Source organism: Opisthocomus hoazin, chromosome 20 (assembly GCF_030867145.1).
Source record: "Opisthocomus hoazin isolate bOpiHoa1 chromosome 20, bOpiHoa1.hap1, whole genome shotgun sequence".
NCBI lineage: Eukaryota > Metazoa > Chordata > Aves > Opisthocomiformes > Opisthocomidae > Opisthocomus > Opisthocomus hoazin.
Window position 1 is genome coordinate 10,221,702 of NC_134433.1, and position 23,494 is coordinate 10,245,195.

The 23,494-nt window shown below is 46.9% G+C and overlaps 1 protein-coding gene across 7 annotated transcripts in view; it reads right to left on the reverse strand.

Annotated features, from left to right (window-relative positions):
* AP2B1 (adaptor related protein complex 2 subunit beta 1) overlaps positions 1-23,494 on the reverse strand; it is an 80,582-nt gene that overhangs the window by 15,240 nt on the left and 41,848 nt on the right. For 6 of the 7 annotated variants that reach the window (XM_075440191.1, XM_075440186.1, XM_075440190.1 and 3 more), the window contains 5 exons: positions 22,366-22,558; positions 12,313-12,354; positions 10,238-10,384; positions 8,830-8,975; positions 6,198-6,327 (listed from right to left, as the gene is read on the reverse strand). In XM_075440191.1, the coding sequence (XP_075296306.1) occupies positions 6,198-6,327; positions 8,830-8,975; positions 10,238-10,384; positions 12,313-12,354; positions 22,366-22,558 (658 nt within the window). The remainder of the gene's footprint in view (positions 1-6,197; positions 6,328-8,829; positions 8,976-10,237; positions 10,385-12,312; positions 12,355-22,365; positions 22,559-23,494) is intronic. The other variant, XM_075440192.1, reaches the window with a different exon arrangement.

Consider the following 23,494-nt stretch of genomic DNA (forward strand, 5'->3'; position numbering starts at 1 on the left):
TCTTCCCAGCAAAGAAAAGCAAGCCTCACACCAGCCTTCCTCCCAGACTGCATCACCGGGTTCAGTATGACATCACGTGTCACCTTGCAAGCATCTGGAATGATGCAGAAACCAGCTGTTACAAATAACTTTCGCAAACAGGAACAGAAAAAGCTACCATCCCCTTAAACCTGTAGCACTGGGACGAGACTGGTGAGCTTTTCAAGACTAGATTCCATCACGCAAGACTACTTCCTTCCCCCAAACAGCCAGGCATGCACTGTTAGCACTGCTGTTCCCAAGATCTGGTCCATAAGAAGGCACCTGCAGGTACCTGGATGGGGAAACTTGCACCAGGAAGAGGTTGAGAGGCCTTGGCAGTTGATAACAGCTTTCCAAGGTCACTCTTCAGACTTTGCACTGCCACATCAGGAGCACCCAATGAAATCTGACAGGCTACAAAAGCAATTGCAGGCAGAAAGTGGATTCACACCAGCACCTGTGAGAAACTGAGTGGCTAACAGCAGCCACGGGCAAAAAAAAAATCCAGTGCTCCTTAGGTAGGAACGTGGACCTGAGACAACCAATGGCATATAAAGTGATAGCAGTAGTTGAGAAGTCTCTCCAGGTTTGACGTGCTTGAAAGAAACCTCCACTTAGATTTCATAAATCCTCCAGTCTAGACTAACTTTGCCTGTGTCTTTGCAGCTTTAATCTGCTGACCTGGCCATGAACTATCACATCTTTAACAAGACCTTCAGCTTCAGACATTTGAAAGTTGAAACAGAAGCATTTTAAATAAAAATGGCTTTCCATCTGTGATCTTTTTGAAAAGAGGAAAAAAATATTACTACCTCGTGAATTTAGTCAAGCAGAGTACAAAACTTCTGAGAGATGAAAGTCAAGAGGTGCCAGATTTTCATGTGATGCTTCACCGCTGAGGAGGTGTGAGCCCACTAAAAACTGGCACTAGCTTCCCAATCACTTACGTCTTGCTCATGATCTTACTAGAGGAAGCAGCACCTCTAGAAATAACCCCTGGAACATATTTGCTCACCTTGCAGCATGAGCACCCTTCTGATGTGCTTTCTTGCAGTGCAACCCTCCGATAGCCAACACATGGTAATTTGGGGAAGAGGTACTTCATAAGAACAACATTAAGTTATTTTCTTCAATATTGTAGATTTCTGATGGTTTAAATCCCAGACTTGAGCATAAGAACTGACTTTCAAAGTCAAGTCTGAAAGCAACACAGATGCTTTCCATCAGCAGCAAGTACACAACATACCCACTTAGAATCCCATTAGCACCTACACTAAAATAAGGATTCACTTCAAGTCGGGTTTTGCTTTAGAGCCTGGTAACAGCCAAACTGTTAAGGAGAGAACTCTCCTCTGCAGAGTCTTTTTTACCTCCACCAGCACAAGGTCATGGTTTGTTCTGTGACAGTCTGCTGCTCTGGCTGTCAGATGCCCCCAGGGAGTGCAGCTACTTCCCTTCCTTTTGTTTGACAGGTAGGGCTCCTGGGATCCTACGGGTGCTTGACAGCCCCTGCCAGCCGGACGCTCGACCTACGGGTGCGGGTCTTGAGCCCAGGCAGCGGAGCTGTGCGCAGACAGAGGCCGGGCGCTGTGGCTGTCACCTCCGGGCATGCTGCCTACGTCAACGGTCAGGGAACAGCGAGCTACCGGGAGGGTTATGCTCCTGTGTGTGCCTGGCTGTACTTCAAGTTCAAAACATAGGTTTTACCAAATGTGCTGTACCGTGTGGCAGACCTGCCCTTAATCGGCAAGCCAACAGCTTTCCGCAGCTGAGCTAGGAACTGGCTGCAGATGCCAAGCTGTGACTTGAGTCCTTCATTCAGTGAGCTCCCACGGCGGTTTCTCCTCTTTGCTTGAATAAGCCCCTCACTAGACGAGGCTGTTAAAAAATAACCTAGGCAATAAACCCAAGAAAGCACCTTCCACACAGCACCAAGGGTGTTCTGTGGTGGTTGGTCCAGTAATTTCGACACAGCTCACACACAGGGAGATGTCGTGCCATTTATCAAGCAGGCTCTGAAGGGAGAACATCTGGTGGCTGGACTTGCTGCTCACGCCGATTCTCAGCCTTGCTTTTATGGAGAGTTGAATGTGTGAAATCTGTTTCCAAGTACTGAGAACTCTGCATTTGTGACCCGAGATACATTAAAACACTTCTGACGCAGGAGAGCTCCGGCAGTTCTGCATTGGAAGCGAGACACTGAAGGGTCAAGGAGCACAGGTGATGAGTTACAGCAGAACTGAGCGTGGAAGGACAAATATGATATAGTGCACTAGCAAGACCAATCTTTTCTCAATGGAGAAGCTGTACCTTCATCTGCCTTTACAGAAATGTTTTGCCAAACTCATTGAAGAAACAAAAATGTTCCACACCTCGCACTGCTTAGCAGCAAGGGAGAGGTCTGTGTTTCCAAGTGTCAGTTTTCAGGAAGAAACGCAGCTGGCAGATTCTTCCCTTTCAATACTTGCCAGATCATTTTACAGGCATTTTGGAAAACTGAAGCTGTGCTTCATTTAGTTGCATGCTCAGTAGCTGCAACAAACAGCCCTGGCAGTTGACAGCAGGTAATGCTGGGGAATGCAACACATTGATTGTCAATTTTGAATGTGGATCCCAAGAGAATGGCAATGCTCCAGGCTCAGGCAGACTCGCTACTGCCTCGGGAGTCCCTGCAGCTTGTTTTCAATGGTATTGTCTCCTGCAAGTGGTTACCATCTCACAGAAGAGATTATCGTATTTGTGCCACGACAGGCCAGGCCTGAGCTCCAAAACTCTCGCAGCAGGCTGGCTCCACTTTGCCCATTTCCAGGGTCAGTGGAGCAATTCTCCTGTACCCAAAATGGAGAAACTGAGTGTTCCGATTTCACAGCCCTCGAAAGGCCTTTTATCAGGAACAGTGGTTCTCTTTAGCATAGAAAGGCTCTCAATCCCAGGGATTTTCTTCTTCCAAAATTGACTTGAAGTATCCGGAAAGAGTTAATATTCCTCACCAATGCAAATCCCGATTTCAGAAACCCTTTTCCTCTTTGAGAGCTCAAGGTCTCACAGACGTGGTGGCAAAGACACCCCATCTATCCCATCTCTTCCACCAGGTACAAGCTTGGCAGCCTACAAGTTACCAGAGGGGTTTCATGCTTTTACTGTGAGAAGGCAACTACAGGACGCAAGCAAGCCTGTACAACTACCAGAGCCATCTCCCTGGCTGGCAAACGAGCTACGGCTATCAAACACTTGTGAAGCTCAACACAGCCTCTCACACACACCTTTGGGTAAAAGCCTATTATCGCTTATGAGTGCCATGCTCTGCAGAGGCAGCTCTGGGCAGGGGACCACAGCACCCACAAGTGCCAGGCAGCCACCGAAAGGGTGACAAGGCACTGTAAGAGTGACCCCAGCAGAAGCTAGCAGCACCCAAATAACTAAATCAGATTTTTTTTAGCAACAGGCACGCTCCAAAGGCACTCGGACAGCAACTTTTCAATCCGCAAGAAACAAAAAAGGTGAACCAGAGAGCAGACATGGAGTCTGTTCAGCCCTACAGCACTGTGCCCAGTCTAACTTTGGCTTGCCTGACCGGGTGTCGAATCCGAGTCAACAGGTCAGATTCTCAGTCAAATCATCATCACGACTTTGGGATGCGAGGGAGAAGCCTGCTATTCATTATCACAAGATGCAAGGTGACTGGCAAACAGAAGACTCTGCAGCTGGGAACCATAGTTATATTTTGGACAAGTAAGCCTCAAAACATTTCAGTCTTCCTCATCATCTTGTAAAAATGGCTTTTTTGTTAACTTGTCAAATATTTTAGTTTCTTTCCATGATTATAAACGTTAAGATTAAACCAGCTGTATTGGGTGAAAGATTAGCAACAGTAATAAAAATAACCTGAACAAGACTTGAATTCATTACCTCTGAAACAGTTGCCTAAGGAATGTACAACTAGTCTTTGAAGTTTCTAATTAACATGACAGAAAGTTGAAAGCTATCAGTTTAGTTACTTCAGGACTTATTTTTCTTGGTACCAAAACAAAACTCCCACCAGAGTAGGAGATGAACATCAGGTCCTCAGGTTCATCAGCCCTGCATACACTTCAACGCTCCCCAGCTCAGAAAAGCCACATTAAGCAAATTCAGCTTGATAAGTGTTTTGGTTCTTCAATGAATACAGGAACATTTGTATTCTCTACTCCTATATTATGCTATAAATTCTTCCCTAAGTAGGTCACCAAAACGATTTCTGAATGTTTCAAGACAGATAATTTCTACATGAACTCACAAAACAAAACCAGAGCCGTGGCTGTCAGGGCAACGACAGATCTCCATCAAACCCACTGCTGTCAAAAAAGTAAGGGGAGTGCTCTTTTTAACTTGGCATCTGCTATCATGATTCAACTCTTTGCAGAGAAATATACTATTACTCCATATGGCAGCTTCCCCAATTGTAAAAGGGCAGCCAACTTCTATGGCAATGAGAGCGCTAGCAAATTAGCATCTAAGTCTGGCACTAATGAGTGCTCCGCTGTCTCAATGTAAGGTAGCTGGAGGTTTCCTCGCATGGTTTCTCTTTGCTTTGTTCTAGCAGAAGATGCTACAAGAAACAAACTGTGTTCTGATTCCTTTTGAGATTTAATAACCCAAATACTTCACTTCCTTCCTGATCAAAGGAAGCAGCAACTTGAGAACGCCTTGTTGAGAGAGTCCCTGGTGTTAGAGAGGCAGATAAGGACTGTCACCTCCTAGATACTTCTACCTCCTGCTCTGAAGGAAATTTGGATTTTACCAGAGCTGACCCAAATGCAGTGATGCAACCACACCTCCTTGTGACCTGGACGCAGAGGGAATCCAGCTTTTCCACAAGCTGGAAGGGCCCTCTGTGGAAGACACGCACATGTAATTCATTCACTGTCCGCATGCTCCCCCATCGCATGACTGAGCTCGGAGCTGGAGTGTAGGACTGCTCGTTTGAGCGCCAGAGAAGCTATTTCGAGCTGTTTGCCCAAAGACTCATCAATAAGTCATAAGCCCCAGAATGGAAGTCAAAAGAAGGGAAAAAACAGTTGCTCAGGAAGAATAAATAGTAGCTTCCATTGCATTCTCTTAATCTAAAAAGGGAATGAGCTGCTTCAAAATATTCCCCTCTATGGGCTGCTACGCTACAGCAACCCAACCTAGTTCCGTCTCCTGGAGACTTGAGACAAGTGAGGCATGATAAAGTGCAAGAGCTGTGGTTTAACCCAGCAGCTGAAACCAGGACAGCAAGTTAACCGCGTCTTTGGGATACTGGGAAAACTCCTCCTGGAGGACCCAGCTATACGAAGCAGCGGCAAGAGTCACTCGCTGAGCTCTGCTCCACAGAGTGGCTGCACGTGGCAGCAGCGGGCAAGAGTCTCCTTCCAGGGAGAACTGTCTGCCTGATGAGCACTTCAAGACCAGTGCCCCCGAGGCACGTGCAGACCGATGGAAACAATCTCTGGTCCAAATCAGAGGGGAACATCACCCTGAATCTGTCGTGCCTTTATCAGTCTGGCAGCCCAACCTGAGAAAAAGCCTCTTCTAGGGAACACTGTCCCCGACAGGTACCAGCCGCCTCATTAATGAAACACTGGCTCCTAACGTCACTTCTCCCCTGCCTTTCCTGGAACACATCTTGTTTGCACTGGATTAAGCTATCTCGGGCAGGGATGTGCCAATGTCTTTGTAAAGCACCCTGGATGCTGAGAGCACTAGAGAAATATTAATCACTCAGCAGTTGCCATCTTTTCTGCAACTCCTTTAATTGCCTCAATTCTTGCCGACAGCTCTTGCTGCCTGCTCCACCACAGGCATGCACTTTCCCTGTTCAGACCAGCTCCAGTTACCAGACCAACAAAACCTCGTGCCCAGATTACAGAAGAGTGTTACTGGAGCAAAGACAAAGACCGTAACCTACACAGATGCAAGCAGTAGGTTTGAGGTGTTTGAAAAAGCAAACTCACAAAATTCAAGAAGTGTCTGCTTCAGTCATCCTGCAAGAGGTTAGAAAAAGGAAGTTTTGGCCAGACTCATGGCCCACATCCATGGGGTCTGCCTGCTTACCCTACACGCATGGTATTTTATTACTAGTCTTACCGCATTGTGTGGAGCCAAACAGACTGGGCTGAGCATCTCCCCCCCACCCAGAACGAGACCATCCTTACCTGGAGATTGTTCAGAGGCTCCATTTTCATGACTGGTCCCAGGGTGTTGAGGGGCAGGGAGACATCAATACTTTGGTTTGGCATCAGAGGTGTGTGAATGGCCAAGGGGGTGCTCGGGATGACCCCGAAGCTGGGGAAGAGAAAACCAGAGGTGACAAGAGCAGCACTGCATTGCCCAACACCTATTCCCCTTTTGCCAAGCAGAAGCTGGCTCATCTTCCCATTACTCCTGCATTGCCCCTGCTGTCACTCCAGGGGAGGAATACAGCTCCCAACATGCTCTACAGCAGACACTCAAAGTAGGACAAGGCACAGGAAACTCAGTCAGGTTGGTCTCCCTGACAACATGCACCATCCTGCCCAGGGGACCAGCATCTGGGAACTCTTCCAGCACTGGTCTACGTGCTGAGCAGCAGCCTGCCCAGCAAGGAGCCTGGACCCAGACTCAGGCCTGTAGGCTCTCTCTCACAGAGCTGCAGAGCGCTAGAAGTAGAGTGTATCACACACCGCATGGCTGTTATATCATAGGGAGCTATGGAAGATGGAACTGCAGCCAACACAGAACAAGCAGATAGCCAAGGAGGAGTACGTAGCTTGTAACAGAGCACTGTAGAACAAATGAATCAACGCAGCCAGCTGTCTGGTCCCGAATGACAGCATCTGGCTCTGCTGCTTGGTTTGAGGCTCATTCAGCTGGGGATGTACACCCCCATCGCAAAGCGAATGTTTACGTGCCCGTTCCGTCCAAGAGGCATTTAATTCCACAGGCACCTCTACGTAGCATGGAGAAGAGGAAAAGCAGCTATCATTTAACATAACACTTCTGCACTATGTACCGGCTTCTTTTCAAAAGCAGATGGGAGTGGAGATGCGTAAGACAGCTCTGGTGTCCACTTGTGACTGTTTCTCTTCAGCAGAATTCACATTAGCTCAGAGGTGACAGAGCATTTACAGGAACAGAGAGGCATAGGTGTGTATTTTTGTGTTGTGCACTAGAAAACTGATACTGTCTCTGCACAGAGTCAGCCACATGTGTACTGGGTATGTTACTCTTTCGGAAACCAGTAGATGCCCCATTCTTTGTTCTCCTTAGTTTTCAGCTCTAGGGAGCTGAAATAAAAATATTCTCAGCAAGGGCCTAGCCATGTGATTTGCTGTCTGCAGCCATTTCACCTCAGGGGACATAAACCATAACGCTTTTCCTAAGACTCAGAGGGAAAACAAAGTTGCATTTTGCTACTAAGTGCCTGCGATATTACAACACATTAGAGCTCTAGCTTGCTTTTTTTTTTTTTTCCAATGCTTTATCGCAAGACTGCAGTGAATGCGATTAGTAGCAGCAGGAGACTGGGAAAGGCAATAGAAACTTCCCAACCACAACCCTTAACATTTAAACCTAAAGAGTCAGCCCACCACAGCTCTTTCCCATGCACCAGCCACAGTGTAAAGCAGTGACAGGAGAACAGTATTTGCAGAAGAGTAAATAGGAGTGGATTGTATACGGAGCATGTGCTGATATGCTGCAAAGTGAGAAACTGCTGGTTTAATGTATAGTATCCAAACTTCTTGCACCCTTGGGAAGTACCATGCAGGTGTGGCCAGAACACAGCTTGATGTATGGCGAAAAAAATCACACAGAAAACAGCTTTTTTTCAGGCCAATTTGCATGAAACTTTTGCATATAGCAGCTTAGCAAAACTCTCCAGAAAATATAGCAGTCCAGGGAGAACATTTACTAAGACTTACTTAGCGTAATGTCTTTTGTAAGTAAATATTATTCGTCCCAAGAAATCCCAAATTTGCAAGGCTAACAGTGATATTAAACTGATGGTTTTAGTGGGTCTTTAGTACAGAGAACCCTTTACCAGTGAAGGGATATTAAGAAATACGGGAAACATTTCAGTCAAGATATTCTTGACAGCCTTGATAAGAACTAGCTTGGTCCCTGCTCAAGATAACATACAGCAAACCACACAGTAAGCTCTCTGACTGGGAAGGGTATTTGTGGGAAGACACCGTGGCTGTACTGCCAGGTTGTGTCTTTTGGCTGAGATAGGTTTCTGAGAACATTCAAGTGGCTGCTGCTTCTGACAAAACTGTTCTGATGCCAATTACAGTGAAAACATGTGCCATAGGCTCTTACCTTGCAACTTCTTCATTGACTAATCGCTTTATTAATGAGACCTGTACTCCCAGTCTGAGGGGCAGCACAGCGATTAGGTCAGGAGGTAGAGGCATTAGGGATTGATACTGTGCAGCTCAAATGCTTGACAGTTTACGCTCTCGCTTTCCTCGAGGCACTTACTGGCTATAAAACCACTAACCCGCCTAACAACTCATGAGGCTGCTTTAAAACTCTGCAGAGATTAAATGGGGCAGATGCTGTTTCAGAGCTAGAATGACGGGACCGTCTGCTGCCTGTTTCCTCACAGATTTATCAGTCTGTATTTTCAGCCCTGTCACACAGCTGTGGTGTGGTGCAGAGTTCAGCCTGTATCATGCAGCTGTTTCCATGATTGCATTATATACCTACGTAAAAGTCCTCTCTGTATCTGGCAGTGTAGACACCCACTCCTTTCATAGGAGCATGCAATCTTTTTAAGACAGCAGACACAGTGTATTGATTTCTTACCTGTTCTTATTGAACTGAATGGCAAAGTCGGTCATGTGCTGCAAAGCCTTATTGGTGAAGTTCATCTCCATGTAGATGTGTCCCTGCCTGTGACTGAATGTGCCCGAGATCTCCAATCCCTTAGCCTTCACTGCAGGCAACCAGACCTTGAACACAAGAGATGTTATTCAGCATGAGAAGTCTGGCCTGAAGATAACAAACAAGTACAGTTTTCCAAACAACAGAAAAGTCCCGAGTTTGGAAATCCAGCTACACTGGCACGTTAAGGCCACAAATGCTAGAGAAACACTACAGGGAAGATACAACACAGGGTGTTGAAAGGATCAAGCTCGCTGCTCCTAATCTGCACTCACAGCACTCGTGTAAGAATTCAAATATACTATAACATTAGTGTGCACAAGAAACAGCGAAAGCTTGCGCCCCTACACTAATGCAAGACTTACCAAGTCTGCTGATGGACAGGCTTCTCCAAGGATCTGTTGGGCTATTAGAGGCAGGACAACACCAAAGTTTGAACCAAATAAAATCACAGGGCTGATACTATTAGCTGTTTGGGTTCTGGATTCCCAAATCGTCTTTATGGGAAAAACCTTGACCCAAATTTGAGTGGTGCAAAACAAAGCAGTACTTAGCTCAAAATCACTGGGTTCTTTTGTACTTGGTCTTACATACAGTGTAATAATTGCAAGCAGCTAAGGACCGAAAGCTTTAAGCATGCTCTGCAGTACCTTGAGATCCTAGATTTCATAGGATGACTTTAGTTTATTCCTCCATTGACTATTAATAACAGTGCCAATTTTCATTTATTACCTTTCAGGCGTGAAAAGCTAACCCTGAGCTCCCTGTGGCTGCTCCACAAACCCTTCAGACTAAGCACGCTTCCATGAGACCAGGCTTCACACAAACCCTTCAGACCAAGCATGCTTCAGTCAGTGCATCTGCAATCTCTGTCACTAACAAAGCATTTATCCGCATTACGCTGCGGCATGCTCATCCCCATCACGTGATTTTATCTTCACTGTCACTCTAGATTCCTCCAAGTAAACGAATCTTCTGTGAAAGTTCTAGCAAATTGTATCCTGCCCTCAGTTTCCTGGGGAAACTTGCCAAGAGGTAAGTCTCCAGGAAAGCTCCTCTGACAAAGTTGAAATTCTCATACCTTATATCAGCCATTCTTTAGAGTAATATCGTTACAGGCAAAATGAGGGAACTGCTAAAAAAACAGAAGTCCGTAACTAACATAGTCTCCAATACACTGTTACTCTGCCTGGGAAAAACCCAGGGCATCCCCAATGGGACTAAGCTGAACCGATAGCACCAGAGACCCACAATAAAGGGGACAAGCGAGCAATCTCATACTTCTGTGAGGAAAGGCAACACACTGAGGATGCTCTTTTCCCTTACGTACAGACTTCGGAGCCACATATCCTCCAGGAGCCATGCCTATACCAGACGAGAGCTCGAAGAGATCGTTGAGTCCGCTGCTCACCACCGCTGGGGTGGGTGAAGGGGCAAAGGTGGCTGGCACAGAAGAGGGAATGTAGGTCTGCCCCACCTGGAGGGGTTAGAAAGAACACACGTGATGTTAATCAGTGTCTGAAGAACACTACTTATTTAATAAAGCAAGAACTCGGGCAACATCCTAAATATTTTACAGCCATTTGCAGCTTCCCCACTGAATTATCAATAGTGCTAAATAATGCATTTGAATTCCAAAGCTCTTGGCAACTAATCCCTACATTCGGCTGTCACCTCAACCATGCAATAGCTTTCACATCATTTTTTACAGCTCCAGTTATCTATTCCCACTGTAAAAGAATCTTACTTTTCCAGCTCTGCTTCTCATAAAGACAACATGCTTCGTGGATCTACCCTACATAAACCCAAGGAAAAGAAAAAATGCTTCAAATCTTCCCCCAACTACGTCAGTCTTCAGGAATCTGCAAGATTTTGCATATCCAGAGATAGCGAGGGAGTCACAACCGTATTGCGTACTCCCACCCAAAGCCAGAGCTCTGCATTCTCAGCATTGTGGTCCAAAAGGTTCATTACATGAAACAGAACGAGTTGTCTCTGCCTGCCAGAGGACAATCTTTCTGCAAGAAGGGCAATCCTTCCCTCTCAGGACATAAATAAGGGCACCAAACCCAGACTATTAACTTTTAGGTGCCCAGCTCCAGGTGGGACCGTCACACTCAAGTTAGACTCCCAAGTTCTCTACTGTGAGCAGGAAGAATTACGTGCTTGAGAATAGGATTCACCAGTCAGCAGCCCAGAAACAGGCAGAACAACTAAGGCAGGCGATAGGAAATACTGATGCCTGGTCTGGGTCTCAAGTCTCACTGCTGTTCTGGTGGTCAGGAACCCACCTGAGATCTGGTGTTCCCATCAACCCTTTGGACAGGGAGGACTGGTGGTTTTACAGAACTGTTTGGTGGGTTTACGCTGGCCCAGGAAGGCAGAGACCTGGCTTTGTAGGTATGTTCTCTACAGAGTAAGTGTCTCCAGCGTCCTGGTGTGTGCTGCCTGGGGGCTACAGGTATACTGTACCACGGGCTCTCCTCTGCCCTCGTGCTGAAGTTAGAAATGAATGCAAGATTCACAGCAAAAGAAGGAGGGAGAATGACTGCAGCCATAACAAGGGTCTCTGAAAAGCCTTTACTCCAGAACCAAGTATGCTTTCCTCACTGAATTACTGGCTACACAGCACTGGGAAAAGAGACCGGAGCCTTCTCCAAGAAATTGCTTTTGGGTGTGGGTTGGAGGCACACTCCCTCCTGCCCACTGCATCTCCAAAGCATCCTGCATCCTTTTCTTGTGCTTTGCTGGAAGAAGCTGGTATGCATTTGAAGCCAAGTGTGCTTTGGAAGCAGCCTGAAAGTCTCCCATGTCCTGGGGGCAAGCACTCTAGGCACTAGGACACTCACAAGGCACAGGCACAGAGAAGGAGGCTGGTGGCAGGCAGAGTTCAGCACTGACCATGCGTCGTAGGAAAGCTCAGAGCACCTGATCCTGGGGTCCAGGAAAAAATCTTACATGGTGTTCAGGAGTAGAAAAGCACTGAGTTCAGACAAGCCTGTGGTGACACTGGGTTAGGGTTACAACAGAACAGGCTTTGTGAGTAGAGAGGTAAGCACCCTTAGCCTTTCAGCTGCCAAAGCAGTTGCACAGGGACTGGCGTACTGTCAGTGTTAATGCTGATACTCAAACTAAAAGCTCTGAGAGAGAGGAGCTAAGCAGAGTCAAGAGATCTGACCCTGGCTGCTCTTAGGAAAGCCCAGGTGACAGCTGGACTCAAAGCAACATAGGTTTGGACCTGTGTGTTTCAGTTACAGTTGTCCATTTTCCAGCATCTTCAGGGATTTAAGCATCTTCCAGCACATAATGAGTGAGGCTGTATTTAAAAACCCTGAGCTTTGAGCAGCTTGTTAAATTGTGGGGGGGAAAAAAAAAAAAAAAAAAAAAAAAAGGAATGGCACTTACTGCCGGGCTTCCTCCAATGCCCCCGCCAAGGTCACTGCCAAGCTGAAAGAGAGAAGGAGAGAGAGCAGAGAAAGACCGAGTTCATTTAAGCCAAGTGTCAGATGGCCGGAGTGGAGCTCAGTTGACTGCACTGCTGCGAGCACGCCTTGCTTGCTGCGTACAGGACAGACAGAAATGCAATGATGGCAAAGCACAGGGAACAGAAGGGCTTTTTTTGCTGTTATGTGAGCAGAGCTATTTGGAGAACTACCCCGCACACCTACTGCGGACAGGAGCCTATTGCAGGTTAATAAGAATAAAACCTCACCCCCCTGTCATCTTCACCACGAACTCCGCGCAATTCTTCATGTTTTATGCATCAGTGCTTTCCCTTCAACCCACCACGCTGGCTGCCAGCAGTCCTGAGCAGCTCCACAAAACCCAGTGGGGTAACTGTGAAATGGAATAAAAATAAAACTGACAGGAAGCTCACTTCCCAAAAGCTTTCGTTTTCTAGGGAACAGCTACGAACTACGGGAAAACACAATGCATCTTGGCTGTGTTCCTCCGACACGCCGCTCTTTTCAACGAGAAGGAAGAAAGAGAGCGGGATACGAGCCGGCTCTTACAACAGCTCAGATAGGTGGGCTTTGGCTTCCCTTTGAAGATGTTCCCCTTCCTTAGACAGGAAAAAAACACCTTCACGATCTAATGGGCCACTCCAATAGTAAAGAGACCTTACAGTGCACTAAGATATTTCAGTAACCATCTCTGCCAAGCTACACAGCTACAGTTTGAAGCGACTGAAATAGCCACTCTGTACCACCCGCGCAACCCTCTATAAACACTAAATCCTCTCTGGAGCCCTTCTGCCAAACCACCCTGCAGCCCACCTAAAAGCTGTCCTACCATGAACTCCCTCTACAAAGCATCCAGACCACTTTCTTAGCGATAAAGCCCATTTTTTTAAAACATCCACACCATTCTACACGCTTGAGAGAATTCAGTGATCAGGACAGACCCCAAAGCTGGCTACGAGTGCTGTTTGCAAGTACAACATCACTCTTGTGAATACTTAGCAAGCATTTGACAGAGGACTGATAGCTAGGAGGAAACAAGCACAGATCTGCAGCAGTTATTCACTACAGACACACCTCTAGGCTTACCTGCGTCCTAGGCTTTTGTTCAGAAGACCATGGTAGTTTTTTGCCTAGCGCAGGGTTTTTGCGTGTCACATTCAGACAAGGATCATGCCCCAACAACCTGCACGGGGGATGAAGCAAGTGCAGGGCGAGGTAGGAGTCAGCCCCATGGGGAAAAGGCTGGACTGGTGGACCAGAACAACACAGCTCGCCTTGTAGATGACTTTGCTCTTCCGTTTGATTAGGGTTTGGGGAGTTTGTTTGCATTAAAAAAGCATATGACAAACTGGGTCGACAAAGGCTCTAGGTATGTTCTTCAAATACCCGCCTATGTGTCAGGATATTGAAAAAGCCACACCACACAGCTAAAGCAGAAGCTTCCAGGAGCGCATGTGCTTAGAGCCAAAAATGCTCCAGCCTTTTTCCTCTGCCCAAAAGACCTGGAAATTCAGCCTTGTTCCGGTCCCCAATAGTCTGTTCCCTGTAAGATCTCATAGCAAATATATTTTACATTGGTCAAGAGATGCCATAAAGCTTCATACTCTTCTCCCTGAGAGCACAGATAGAAAGGATAAAATGCCTGAAAACAGCAGCAAAGTTGCAAGACAGTGACTTACTAGATGATAACTAGCCTCCAAAAAAAGCTGTAAAGTTTGACTAATCCCCATGCTATTCTGGATCCCCTGGCATCTCTCCTTCCCCTAGTCATCACAGAAGCCACCTGATGCAATATTAGCTACTATACATAGGTGTTAGAGAAGTACAAATCACACGCAATTTGCCTTTTGTTAAGAAGCCCTAAGTGCCTTTTTCCTGTGTGAGACTCAGTTCATAACTACTTGAGGTCATTGCAGACATTTGCAGGACATCCCTCATCTTCTGCAACAGCCACCTCTTCATACAGCGATCCATCTCCTTCGCAGCGCGCCAAGTCCAGTTTTTCTTAGCTTACTTAAGAAACAGATAAGAGTGAGCGATTCCAAAGTCAAAAGAAGGATCAGTCACAGACCACAGGAAGCCAGCCAGAGGATGCAAATCCAATTAACATCCAGCTTATAAAATAGAGCTTATTACACTGTCAGCTCTCCCCTACTGAAACAGCCTGGCAGAGCAGAGTTCTGTGCTACAGACTGCTCTTTAAGCCAAGCTATGTTTTAGATTAATATATCAGATCATTTACACCTTGTTACCAACTCACTAAGGAGTAATTAATGCAACTATTACACCTCATCCCTATTCAGTCTTGCACGCAGATGAACTTCACACTTTATACTGACAGGTAGTGAAGTCCACAGGAAAAGAAAAAAGTAAAGAATTCAGTTCATTTCCAAATATTATTGTAAGCACGGAGGATTTCTGGTACTGTTGTCTGAAGCATGAGAAAGACTGATTTATCAAGCAGCAAGCATTTTACAAAGGGTATTATGGAAATGACTGAATGATTCTGCATAATCAAGCCAGATGTTAACTATTCTACCATTTCCTACTACACTCATCATAAGAAGCTGCAGGCTAGGAATTCAACCTCGAAGAAACCCGTACACTGGTATCTGCATGCCCTCACTGTGAAGGAGCGAAGGAATGACATATTGGGGGTTCCTCAAGCTATCCACAAGTCTTCCATTTTCCGTAGCTGTCAGGTCTGGGGCAAATAGCAGAATTTGGATTTATTGCTTGTCTTGAGTCAAGATTCCAGCTCTCACCCCCTACAAGGCAGACAAAAAAACCTCACTGGTTGAGCGAATTTACCGTGACCCTTCTTACATTCCTAGATTGTACCCAACATCTCTGCTTTGTGGTAGAAAAGCACTCTTTCCAATGCCAGGAGGCTCTGACCTGCTCCTCCCGAAGCCCTGCTCTACTCATAGGAGGGATCTGCACACAGCAGCCTGCCTCTCTCTTGGCTCGCGTGTGCAGGACCAAGCACTGCAGATGCGTGCTACAAAGCCGCAGAGCAAGCTCCAAGGAGCTGGCAGCTTCACCAGGTCGCTGCAGGCAGAGCTGGCTCTACCTATAGAGTGAAAAGAGAAGTGACAACATATCTACTTTCTAACAGAAAAGGGGTGAAGTTAATAAAGAACTATCAGTTCCACATCAGATCTGGGGTGCAATACCCACTGCAGCAGCACAGAAGTCCCTTTCTCCATTTTTCTTGCCTATCACCCTCCCATAGCACCAATGCTTTCCTCATTCAGAAACTACAGGTCTCGTTTACCCAATCTTCCTGCAAGATGCCCAAGAACTAACTTTATTCCAAAATCAAAACGATGGAAGAGACGGTAACAGCGACGTGTGTGAGTAAGAGGGAAGGAGGAAGAAAGAGGGAACAGGAACCAATTACCCACAGAGTGTCCTCTCCCATCTGGAGTGACAGGCAGAGTGCAGAAGGAACGAAGCAGACATTAGTCAGGCATGAAGTGCTGCTGAACCAGTTCCCCAGGGCTGGCAGCTCTAGTTAACTGTTTCCACGCATCTCCGGGGCGGGCAGCCACTCCTGTCAGAAGGACAACGTGAACCTGCCTTACACGAGTGCAGGCAACAGCCCTGCGGAGGAAAAGCCCACGTTAACACAGCTGCCAGCCCTACCCAGGCTGAAACGCTCGCTGTGAAGGTGGGGTGGATGAGGGCTGCCACTTCACGGCCAAGGGGAACTTCCAGCACTGCAAAGCCCTGATCCTTAGTCCAAAGTTGGCAGGCTTGCCTCTTGTCAAAGAGCACAAAGCCTCTGTCCAGGATGAAGAGATGCTGGCTTCAAGAGATGAGCAGGGGATGAACAGGGAGCCTTTGGTCAAACACAAAGTCCTTCAAACTGGAATTCTCTTTATTCCCTCCAAACCCATCCTGCCACAACAGCACTCAAGCAGCCACATGAGTTTAAGGAAGAGGCTCAGCTTGACCCTGTATCAGCAAAACCACCACTAGCACCTCTTCCCAAACTGCATCAATGTCTTCACCTCGTATTAGTTGGCTCGCATGGCTTTGCAGCTGCTCTGCAGTTGAAGAGCGCTTGCCCTGCAATTTCAGCTCTATGTAAGCAGTTATGCTGACTTACGAAGTGCAGCAGTGCTGGAGTTGCTGCATTAGGAGGGTTTACAATCACTTCTGCAACATGACGTGAGGCATTTGGAGCTCCATAAAACAACAGGGAGGGTGGAGTCAGCGAAAGAAGCTGCCACAACCACTCCTCAGCCACCACTTTGCCTTGTGCCCACAGCATAGCCATGGCTTTCAGAGCAGCTATGCATTTCATGGAGCCACAATTCCCAGGGTAACAGGAGACAATTGCTGCCTCCTCCCTCCCTCACACCCCAAACCAAGAGTTAAGCATCACAGCTCAAGGAGCCAGATGAGAGCATACACTCAGTAACACAGCAGCGAGGAACACAAGGCGTTTACTGAACAAGGATCAGGCGACGGGGCTGACTGAAACGCTGAGAGCACAGATGCCAGCAGGCCACTTGATCGGGCCTAATCCTGTTAGAGACATCTTAACCACAGGACAGATCATGCACAGTCTGGGTCTTCTGACCTCCTGCAGATACCTCGTTGCAGGCTCTGCTGTGGCTCACACACAGGCATTTTCAGTACCTTGTTTGCTGCCTATTTCATGTATCCGTTTTCAGGCTGCCAAGTCAGGCTGGCAGAGCAGAAGGGCTACTGTCCAAGCCAAGGACAGCTGTGTCAAAGGCAGTGGAGGACAGGTCATGCTGCCAATACCATAGCTACCAGTTTCAGTACCATTTACTACTAGTGCTTTGCCTTGCTGAATGATTTCCATCAGCAAATGAAACTAAGTACTATTTTAATATTTTAAAGTGTAAAAAAGCAGCTCTACAAAGCTCTAGTAGTTCTATCACTGTTACAGCAACAGCCTTAAATTAGACGTGAATGAAAGACCCACCAGAAGAGCTGCCTTTCCATATCAGCACTGCTCCAGCAACAGAGACAGGCCCTTTGTCAGAAGTCCTACCAGATGTCCTTTGTAGCTCATCAAACCAGAACAGCCCAGCTGAAAGGAGACGCTCGCTTCCTTGTCGGAGGCTGGAGGAGCGCCCTGGGGAAGCAACGCATCCACTGCATAAATGCATGTTGGGGCTGACTTCACATACTGGCTCTCACACTATAGTTCCAGGAAAAGGTAAATGCAGCAGCCTTTATCCGGCAGGCACTCAGGACTGCTGGAGCAGGCGTTTCTTCCCAGGCTGCCGAGAGGCCAGGACACCCCGTGGGAGAGGGTGAGCCAGTGCTCAGCTCCCAGCCCTTCATCACCCTTCAGAGCAAGCACATCGGTGGGACACAGCTCTAAACCATGCAGAAGAGATCCCTGGGCTCAGACCCCCCCTATATCCAATCCGATTACATAGAGCAGCACAGCTCCACCTAGCACAGCCCAAACCAGCCCAGCTATTATGGAAAAGCATGGATATCCAGTGTTCATCAAACAGCTTTACAATTCAGGACATAAATCAGTCTGACCAGCTGCCAGCCTTGAATCAATAATATTCTTGTAGATGAGTGGCTAGAGTATTAAATAAAATCCTTACATAACAGACAATCCAAGCCTGTCCCTTCCTACAGATTTACTGCTCTGCCCTCGGGTTTAAAGCCAGCCTCCTTGGCTCTTGGCCACTGTGCCCTGCTCCCGTTAAATGCACGGGCTCACAGCGAGCTGCACGATGTGCCAGGCAACACGGAGCTCTCATGCCCGAAGGATTTTCAGAGCAAATGAAGACACAGAAACATTTAAAGGCAAAACGACCCTGGCTCATTACACCACGGATGTTTAGTGCATTAACACCAAACCAAGAGTTGGAGGGCTGCCTATAATCTGCATGAAGTTTAGCCACTTAGAGCTGGCTCTAAGGGGATAAACCACCAAACTTCAGCTCTCAGCATGCAAAACTCTGCATCCGGCAATCTGCTGTCCAAGCGAGTTTTGCTTCTCCCACATTAGTGACTGGCATCACTACTTTATATGGTGGAGCTGGAGATCTCCAACAGCTTTGTAACAGTGGGCTTGGTCACTATCTTACAGAAAAGAAAGCAAAGCAGAGAAGAACAAGATCTGCCCAGGGTGGCAAACGGGCACAACCAGGAGCAGACTGAGTGCTGGCTCTGTTCACTAGAGAACAGCTAAGTCATATAGCGAGTCTGCTCTGGTTGCAAGCAAAGCATATCTTGTTCATGTACTAAAGGCCCTTTTTCTCCCCCCTATTTTTTTTTTAATTGTTAACACATGCTCAGCATCTGCGCATGCACAATCTGCATGTTATATTTAACACTAATTACAGGACTCGCTATGGAGATAAAAAGAAGAGTCACTAAAGAAATTAACCTATCAAGCAGCTGGAGTCTCACTGGTCATGGGGATAAATATCTAGGAACGCTGAGAAAAATTCAAACGAACAATATTAATTTGGTGTTTATCCAGTTTTACACCATGCAGTCTCTATTTAAATGCCTGGAAGAAAAAAACAAGAAATGGAAATGCAGAATGACATTTGCCGTGGAAGTTAACACTGTTGTTGATCTTTCAGGGCTAGTCCTGTTGGGACTTTCACTGCAAGAACATCTCTCTGAAGACAGACACCCCCTCCAAAGAAAAGGAGGCATTATCAAATACACAAGAGCTGCAACAAGTATCTGAGGGGATCAACACATGACACTGAGTGACTGTGACAAACTGGCTGAGATCCTGCCAGCAGCCTCTTCCAGACCTTCAGCTGCCTTTGAGACACTTGCAGTACTGACGCAATCTCACCATCGCAGCAACGGACCACGATTTCATGCATCGACACAAGCATATCCCAAACCGTTTTCTTCCACTGTAACAGACAGGCTTATTTAGGCTTTTTTATATATCAAACAGTTACTTGGAAAATGAACGCATGGTTTGGGGTTACTCTACTATGGCAGTAGAGCAACTTCTGCCCCGCTCAGGCTGAGAGATAATGCCAGAGGCACAACGCAGAGAATACGCCGTATTTGAGTATCTCACGTTCCCCTGCCCCCCATCAGGTCACCTGAGATTCAAAGGAACCTGCTAATGATCAGCAGAAAACAGGGACCAACAGCAGAGGCGGTAAAAGCTCCATCACTGGAGCCTTAAAAAACTATACTAGACCAAAGCCTGCTGGGAAAACACATACCCAGTCCTTCCTTAGATCAGCCCCCAGCCACACTTGCTTTCAGTACTCTTATTTAGACTCTGAAGACAACAGGAGGGATGGGAAAAGAAAGACCAAAGCAGCACACACAAAGAGGACAACAGCTGCCTTGGCATTCACAACCAAACAGGGTTACATGCTGGTAGCACGAGGGCCCAAAGTGAAGTAAACTCTGGTTTGGGGAGGAGAGAGGGACGGCTCACACCACTCCATGCTTCACGCAAGAGTGTGGGAGCCTCAGTCTTCCCAACAAAGCAGGGGAAGAAATGCATTAAAAAAGACTTTAGGAGTACTGGAGATGGAAACTTCAAAGTGGAACAAAATCAGGCAGCAATATAACATAAGGTGGGTGGATAAGGTATAGGGAGGAGAAAGAGGAAGGGCTTGCTACACCGACAGCCAGGACACCTACTGACACACTGATAGCCAGAACACTGATAAGGACAGAGAAAGATGATTTTATTTCAGTCTCCAACCACACTAACTGACTGCACAGCAGCCCAAGTGACCACCATCCCCGGCTCCTGGCCGCTTCTGATCCCTAGTGAAGCTCAGTCCTTCTTCAAGGTGGCACCCCAGGACACATCTCACACCACCCCCACCCCCTCCACCAAATCAGGCATGTGCATACTTGCAGTTTGAGCCCCTGCTTTTGGAACCACACAAGTGTGGCTTAATATTCACCTAGGATCCAAATGCCAATCCCCTTGGCTAGCCATGGAGCCAAGAGACTGCCTAGCAATTTAGCTAATACCAGGTTAGGGTTAACTCAGCTTGATGCTTGTCAAACACATGCCCACAACAATAAACAAAGATGCAGATCACATACACTCACAGGCTAATCAGACTTATTAGGGAAGGGAAAGCCATAGAAACACAGAGATTTACCAGGAAAAGATTCACTTATACATGCGAGGGATCAGGAGAAGACAGGACATTTGATGCAACAGCACTCTAATAGAAAGAATCCCGGGGGGGGTGGTGGTGTGTGGAAATCAACCACCATTCAGATTTTCTTTAGTGCTCTCCCCATCCAGTAACTCAGCTGAGACAGCGCTGGCCCACGCAACCCGAGGCACAGCTACTCCCTGTCCAGACATGATCACTTTGTTAGATCACACTCCACAGCTCCACGAATTTACTGAAGGCTTGAGAGAAAAACATTAAGTAAAAGCTTAGCACCTTGTCAACTAACAACTCTACTGCCAAAGTGGGTCATTAAGCCCATTAAAGCCAATTGCTAGAGAAATCTTTTCCCAAAACCACATTTCAGTCCTCCTGCCGTGTCCATTTGTTTGTCTCTGACACTAATGAGAAACAAAGGGTTACTACAGCTGGCCTAGAAGACAGCATAGACAGAGGAATTTAACTCCCAACCATTTTCAGCCACCACAGATAGCACCATTTTCTGCAATGCCTTGAGACAACTAAAAATCCCAGTTTCTTAGTGGCGCATCTTGCAATGCAGGGCAAAGGCTGCAAAGGCTCACTGTCTGTGCTCCCAGCAACTTCAGCTTAAGCCGCTTCCCCAGTCTCTTATCTCCCCAGCATAAAAGCAGACTCCCTGCTAAATAAGCAAACTGCTGTTTAGATGGCAGAGACTGAAGCGCATCTGACCTCTGTGAACACTGACGCCATTGCGGGTTAGATTGTTTCCAGTTCATTAGCTCACGAAGCGCTGGAGCTGGAAATGTGTTTAATGTCTGCTTTAATAAGATAACGGCAGCTTAAGAAATATCTTTGACAAATAAGGATTTGGTGCATTTGGGTTCATCCAGCTGCCTCCTACCTCTGTTATTCAGAGCTTGACTCAGAACTGAGAGCACACCTAAACCAGGCACACAGATAACCCGACTCGGCTTACTACAAGCCAAACCTCAAACTAAAGCAAGACAAACCCACTGTAGGTCTGAAAAACACCCAGGTGCGTTCACTGGGATAGTCTTACTCTGGTTACACGAACAAATATACCTAGACTGCTTCCCATCCCTGCAGGCAAGTCACCGGGCTGTTAGGGATCCGTGTGCTGTGCTTCATCCCATAGCAACATCTCCCAGGCTGATGATTACATTCTCCACTTCTCTTTGCCACCAGCTTAAGACCACAGCGCCGAGCTCCTCTCCACTGCTGCAGCCTCCTTGCTAAGTGATTCTCTCATTGCAGCTCGTGCCCAGCTCACACCCCAGAGCAGATGCAGTGTGTGATTACTCATACTCTGGAGCCTGACCCTGTTAGTGCTGGAATACCTCCTCATGGGAAGGACTGTGCAGAGTGCTTCTCTCTTGACCTAACTGCAATTAAAATGTCACCAATATTAAACCATGACACTCTGGAGAATATGCAAATGGGATGACACAGGGCTGCGGCCTGCAGCCCTGGGAGTTTTGCACTGAAATTCAGTAGGGTTGGGAACTGGGTGGAACAAACACCTTCTTGAAAGGGAGCCTGAATCAATTACAAAGCAGTGGGACACTTTACATGCTTAAAACAACTTTTTGCTTTTCTTCTACAGACAGAAAAAGCCTGGAACAAATATATCTGCCAACCACAGGGATTCTACAGCATGCAGCAACATTCATTTTACAGCAGGAAAAACCTGCTCAAAGTTGGTACAATAGCACTGGTTAAATCCTCTTGGAGTTTTAGACTTGGCACTGGGAGCTCAGTGATCCAAGCATTACAAGCACAAATGATGAAGGCTTTGCAGAGATAAGCACAGCTCCAATTATTTCACATCAGCTGAAGCTAAAGAGGATGCCACTTACCAAGCTGTCCAGCCCTCCTCCCAGGAGGTCCACAGCACCCATTTGCATGGAGGACACTTGGGGAACATTCACTGGGGGTCCCAGATCCAGGTTGAGAAGGTCCCCGAGAAGGTCGCCCTGCGATGGAATGACCTGCGGCTGCTCCAGGTTTGTAGTGGCCGTCGTGCCCACAGGGCTATCACCTGCATCAGTGCTGTGGGTGGGAGGAACAAGAAGCAGAAGAGAGAAACACCAGTCACCTTCAGTCTCCAGCTTCAGATTCCCAACACAGGGAAACACAGCAAGACGTGGCCCACGAGCAGAAGCCAGCTAAAAGCTTATCCTGGCAGCTGATCTGACCACTGCCATGTAGAAGGCAGTGTGTTATGGCAGGTGGTTCTTCAACACATGCTTTGAGCACAAAGACTTTCCATGCATTGTGCGTGGCTTTCAATTCCGAAAAGGGAACCTTCAGGGGTAAAGTCTGCCCTCCTTGAGAATCACAGACCCCTCCAAAACAGTGAGTCACGAGTACTGCATAGACTGCAGCACTGGAAATAATTATTTCCCAGCTCAGAAGAAACCTATGGAAATGATTTTCAGCCCACGGGGCCTGGAGAACTACATGTAAATATGGGGGGAAAAAACCCTCACAACCCAGATTTCCTCAGAGACCTAATGCTGATAAAACTCTTGAGCCCTTGGCTCTAACCAATGCAAACTCAACCGCCCCACACAGATCTGGATTAACCACCTTCTACTGACCAGCACCAAGCTCCACAACTCTTTTGTAATTAAAGACCTCAATCTAAAATTGACTTGTTCCTTCTATCAATAATTTAATTTTCTGTGAGTTAGCAGGCATGCTAATTACTAGTCTAGAAATGCTCATTATACATCTTCCAAAATTTCTCATCATATGCAGCCTGGCTACCTTTTATATTCACTTGCCACTGAATTTTACAACAAAAGTCGGGGGGGGCGGGGAGTAAGACTGACTAGCTCCTGGAGATGTCATAAAGATATATTTATTCTCTAAATCCAGAGACTAATATTTTAGATAACTTAAAATCTATTTTGTGTCCTGTTGCTAGCAGTAACTGACAAAATTATTTCCAGCTCATATTACTGCAGATGCAGCCAACAGGTA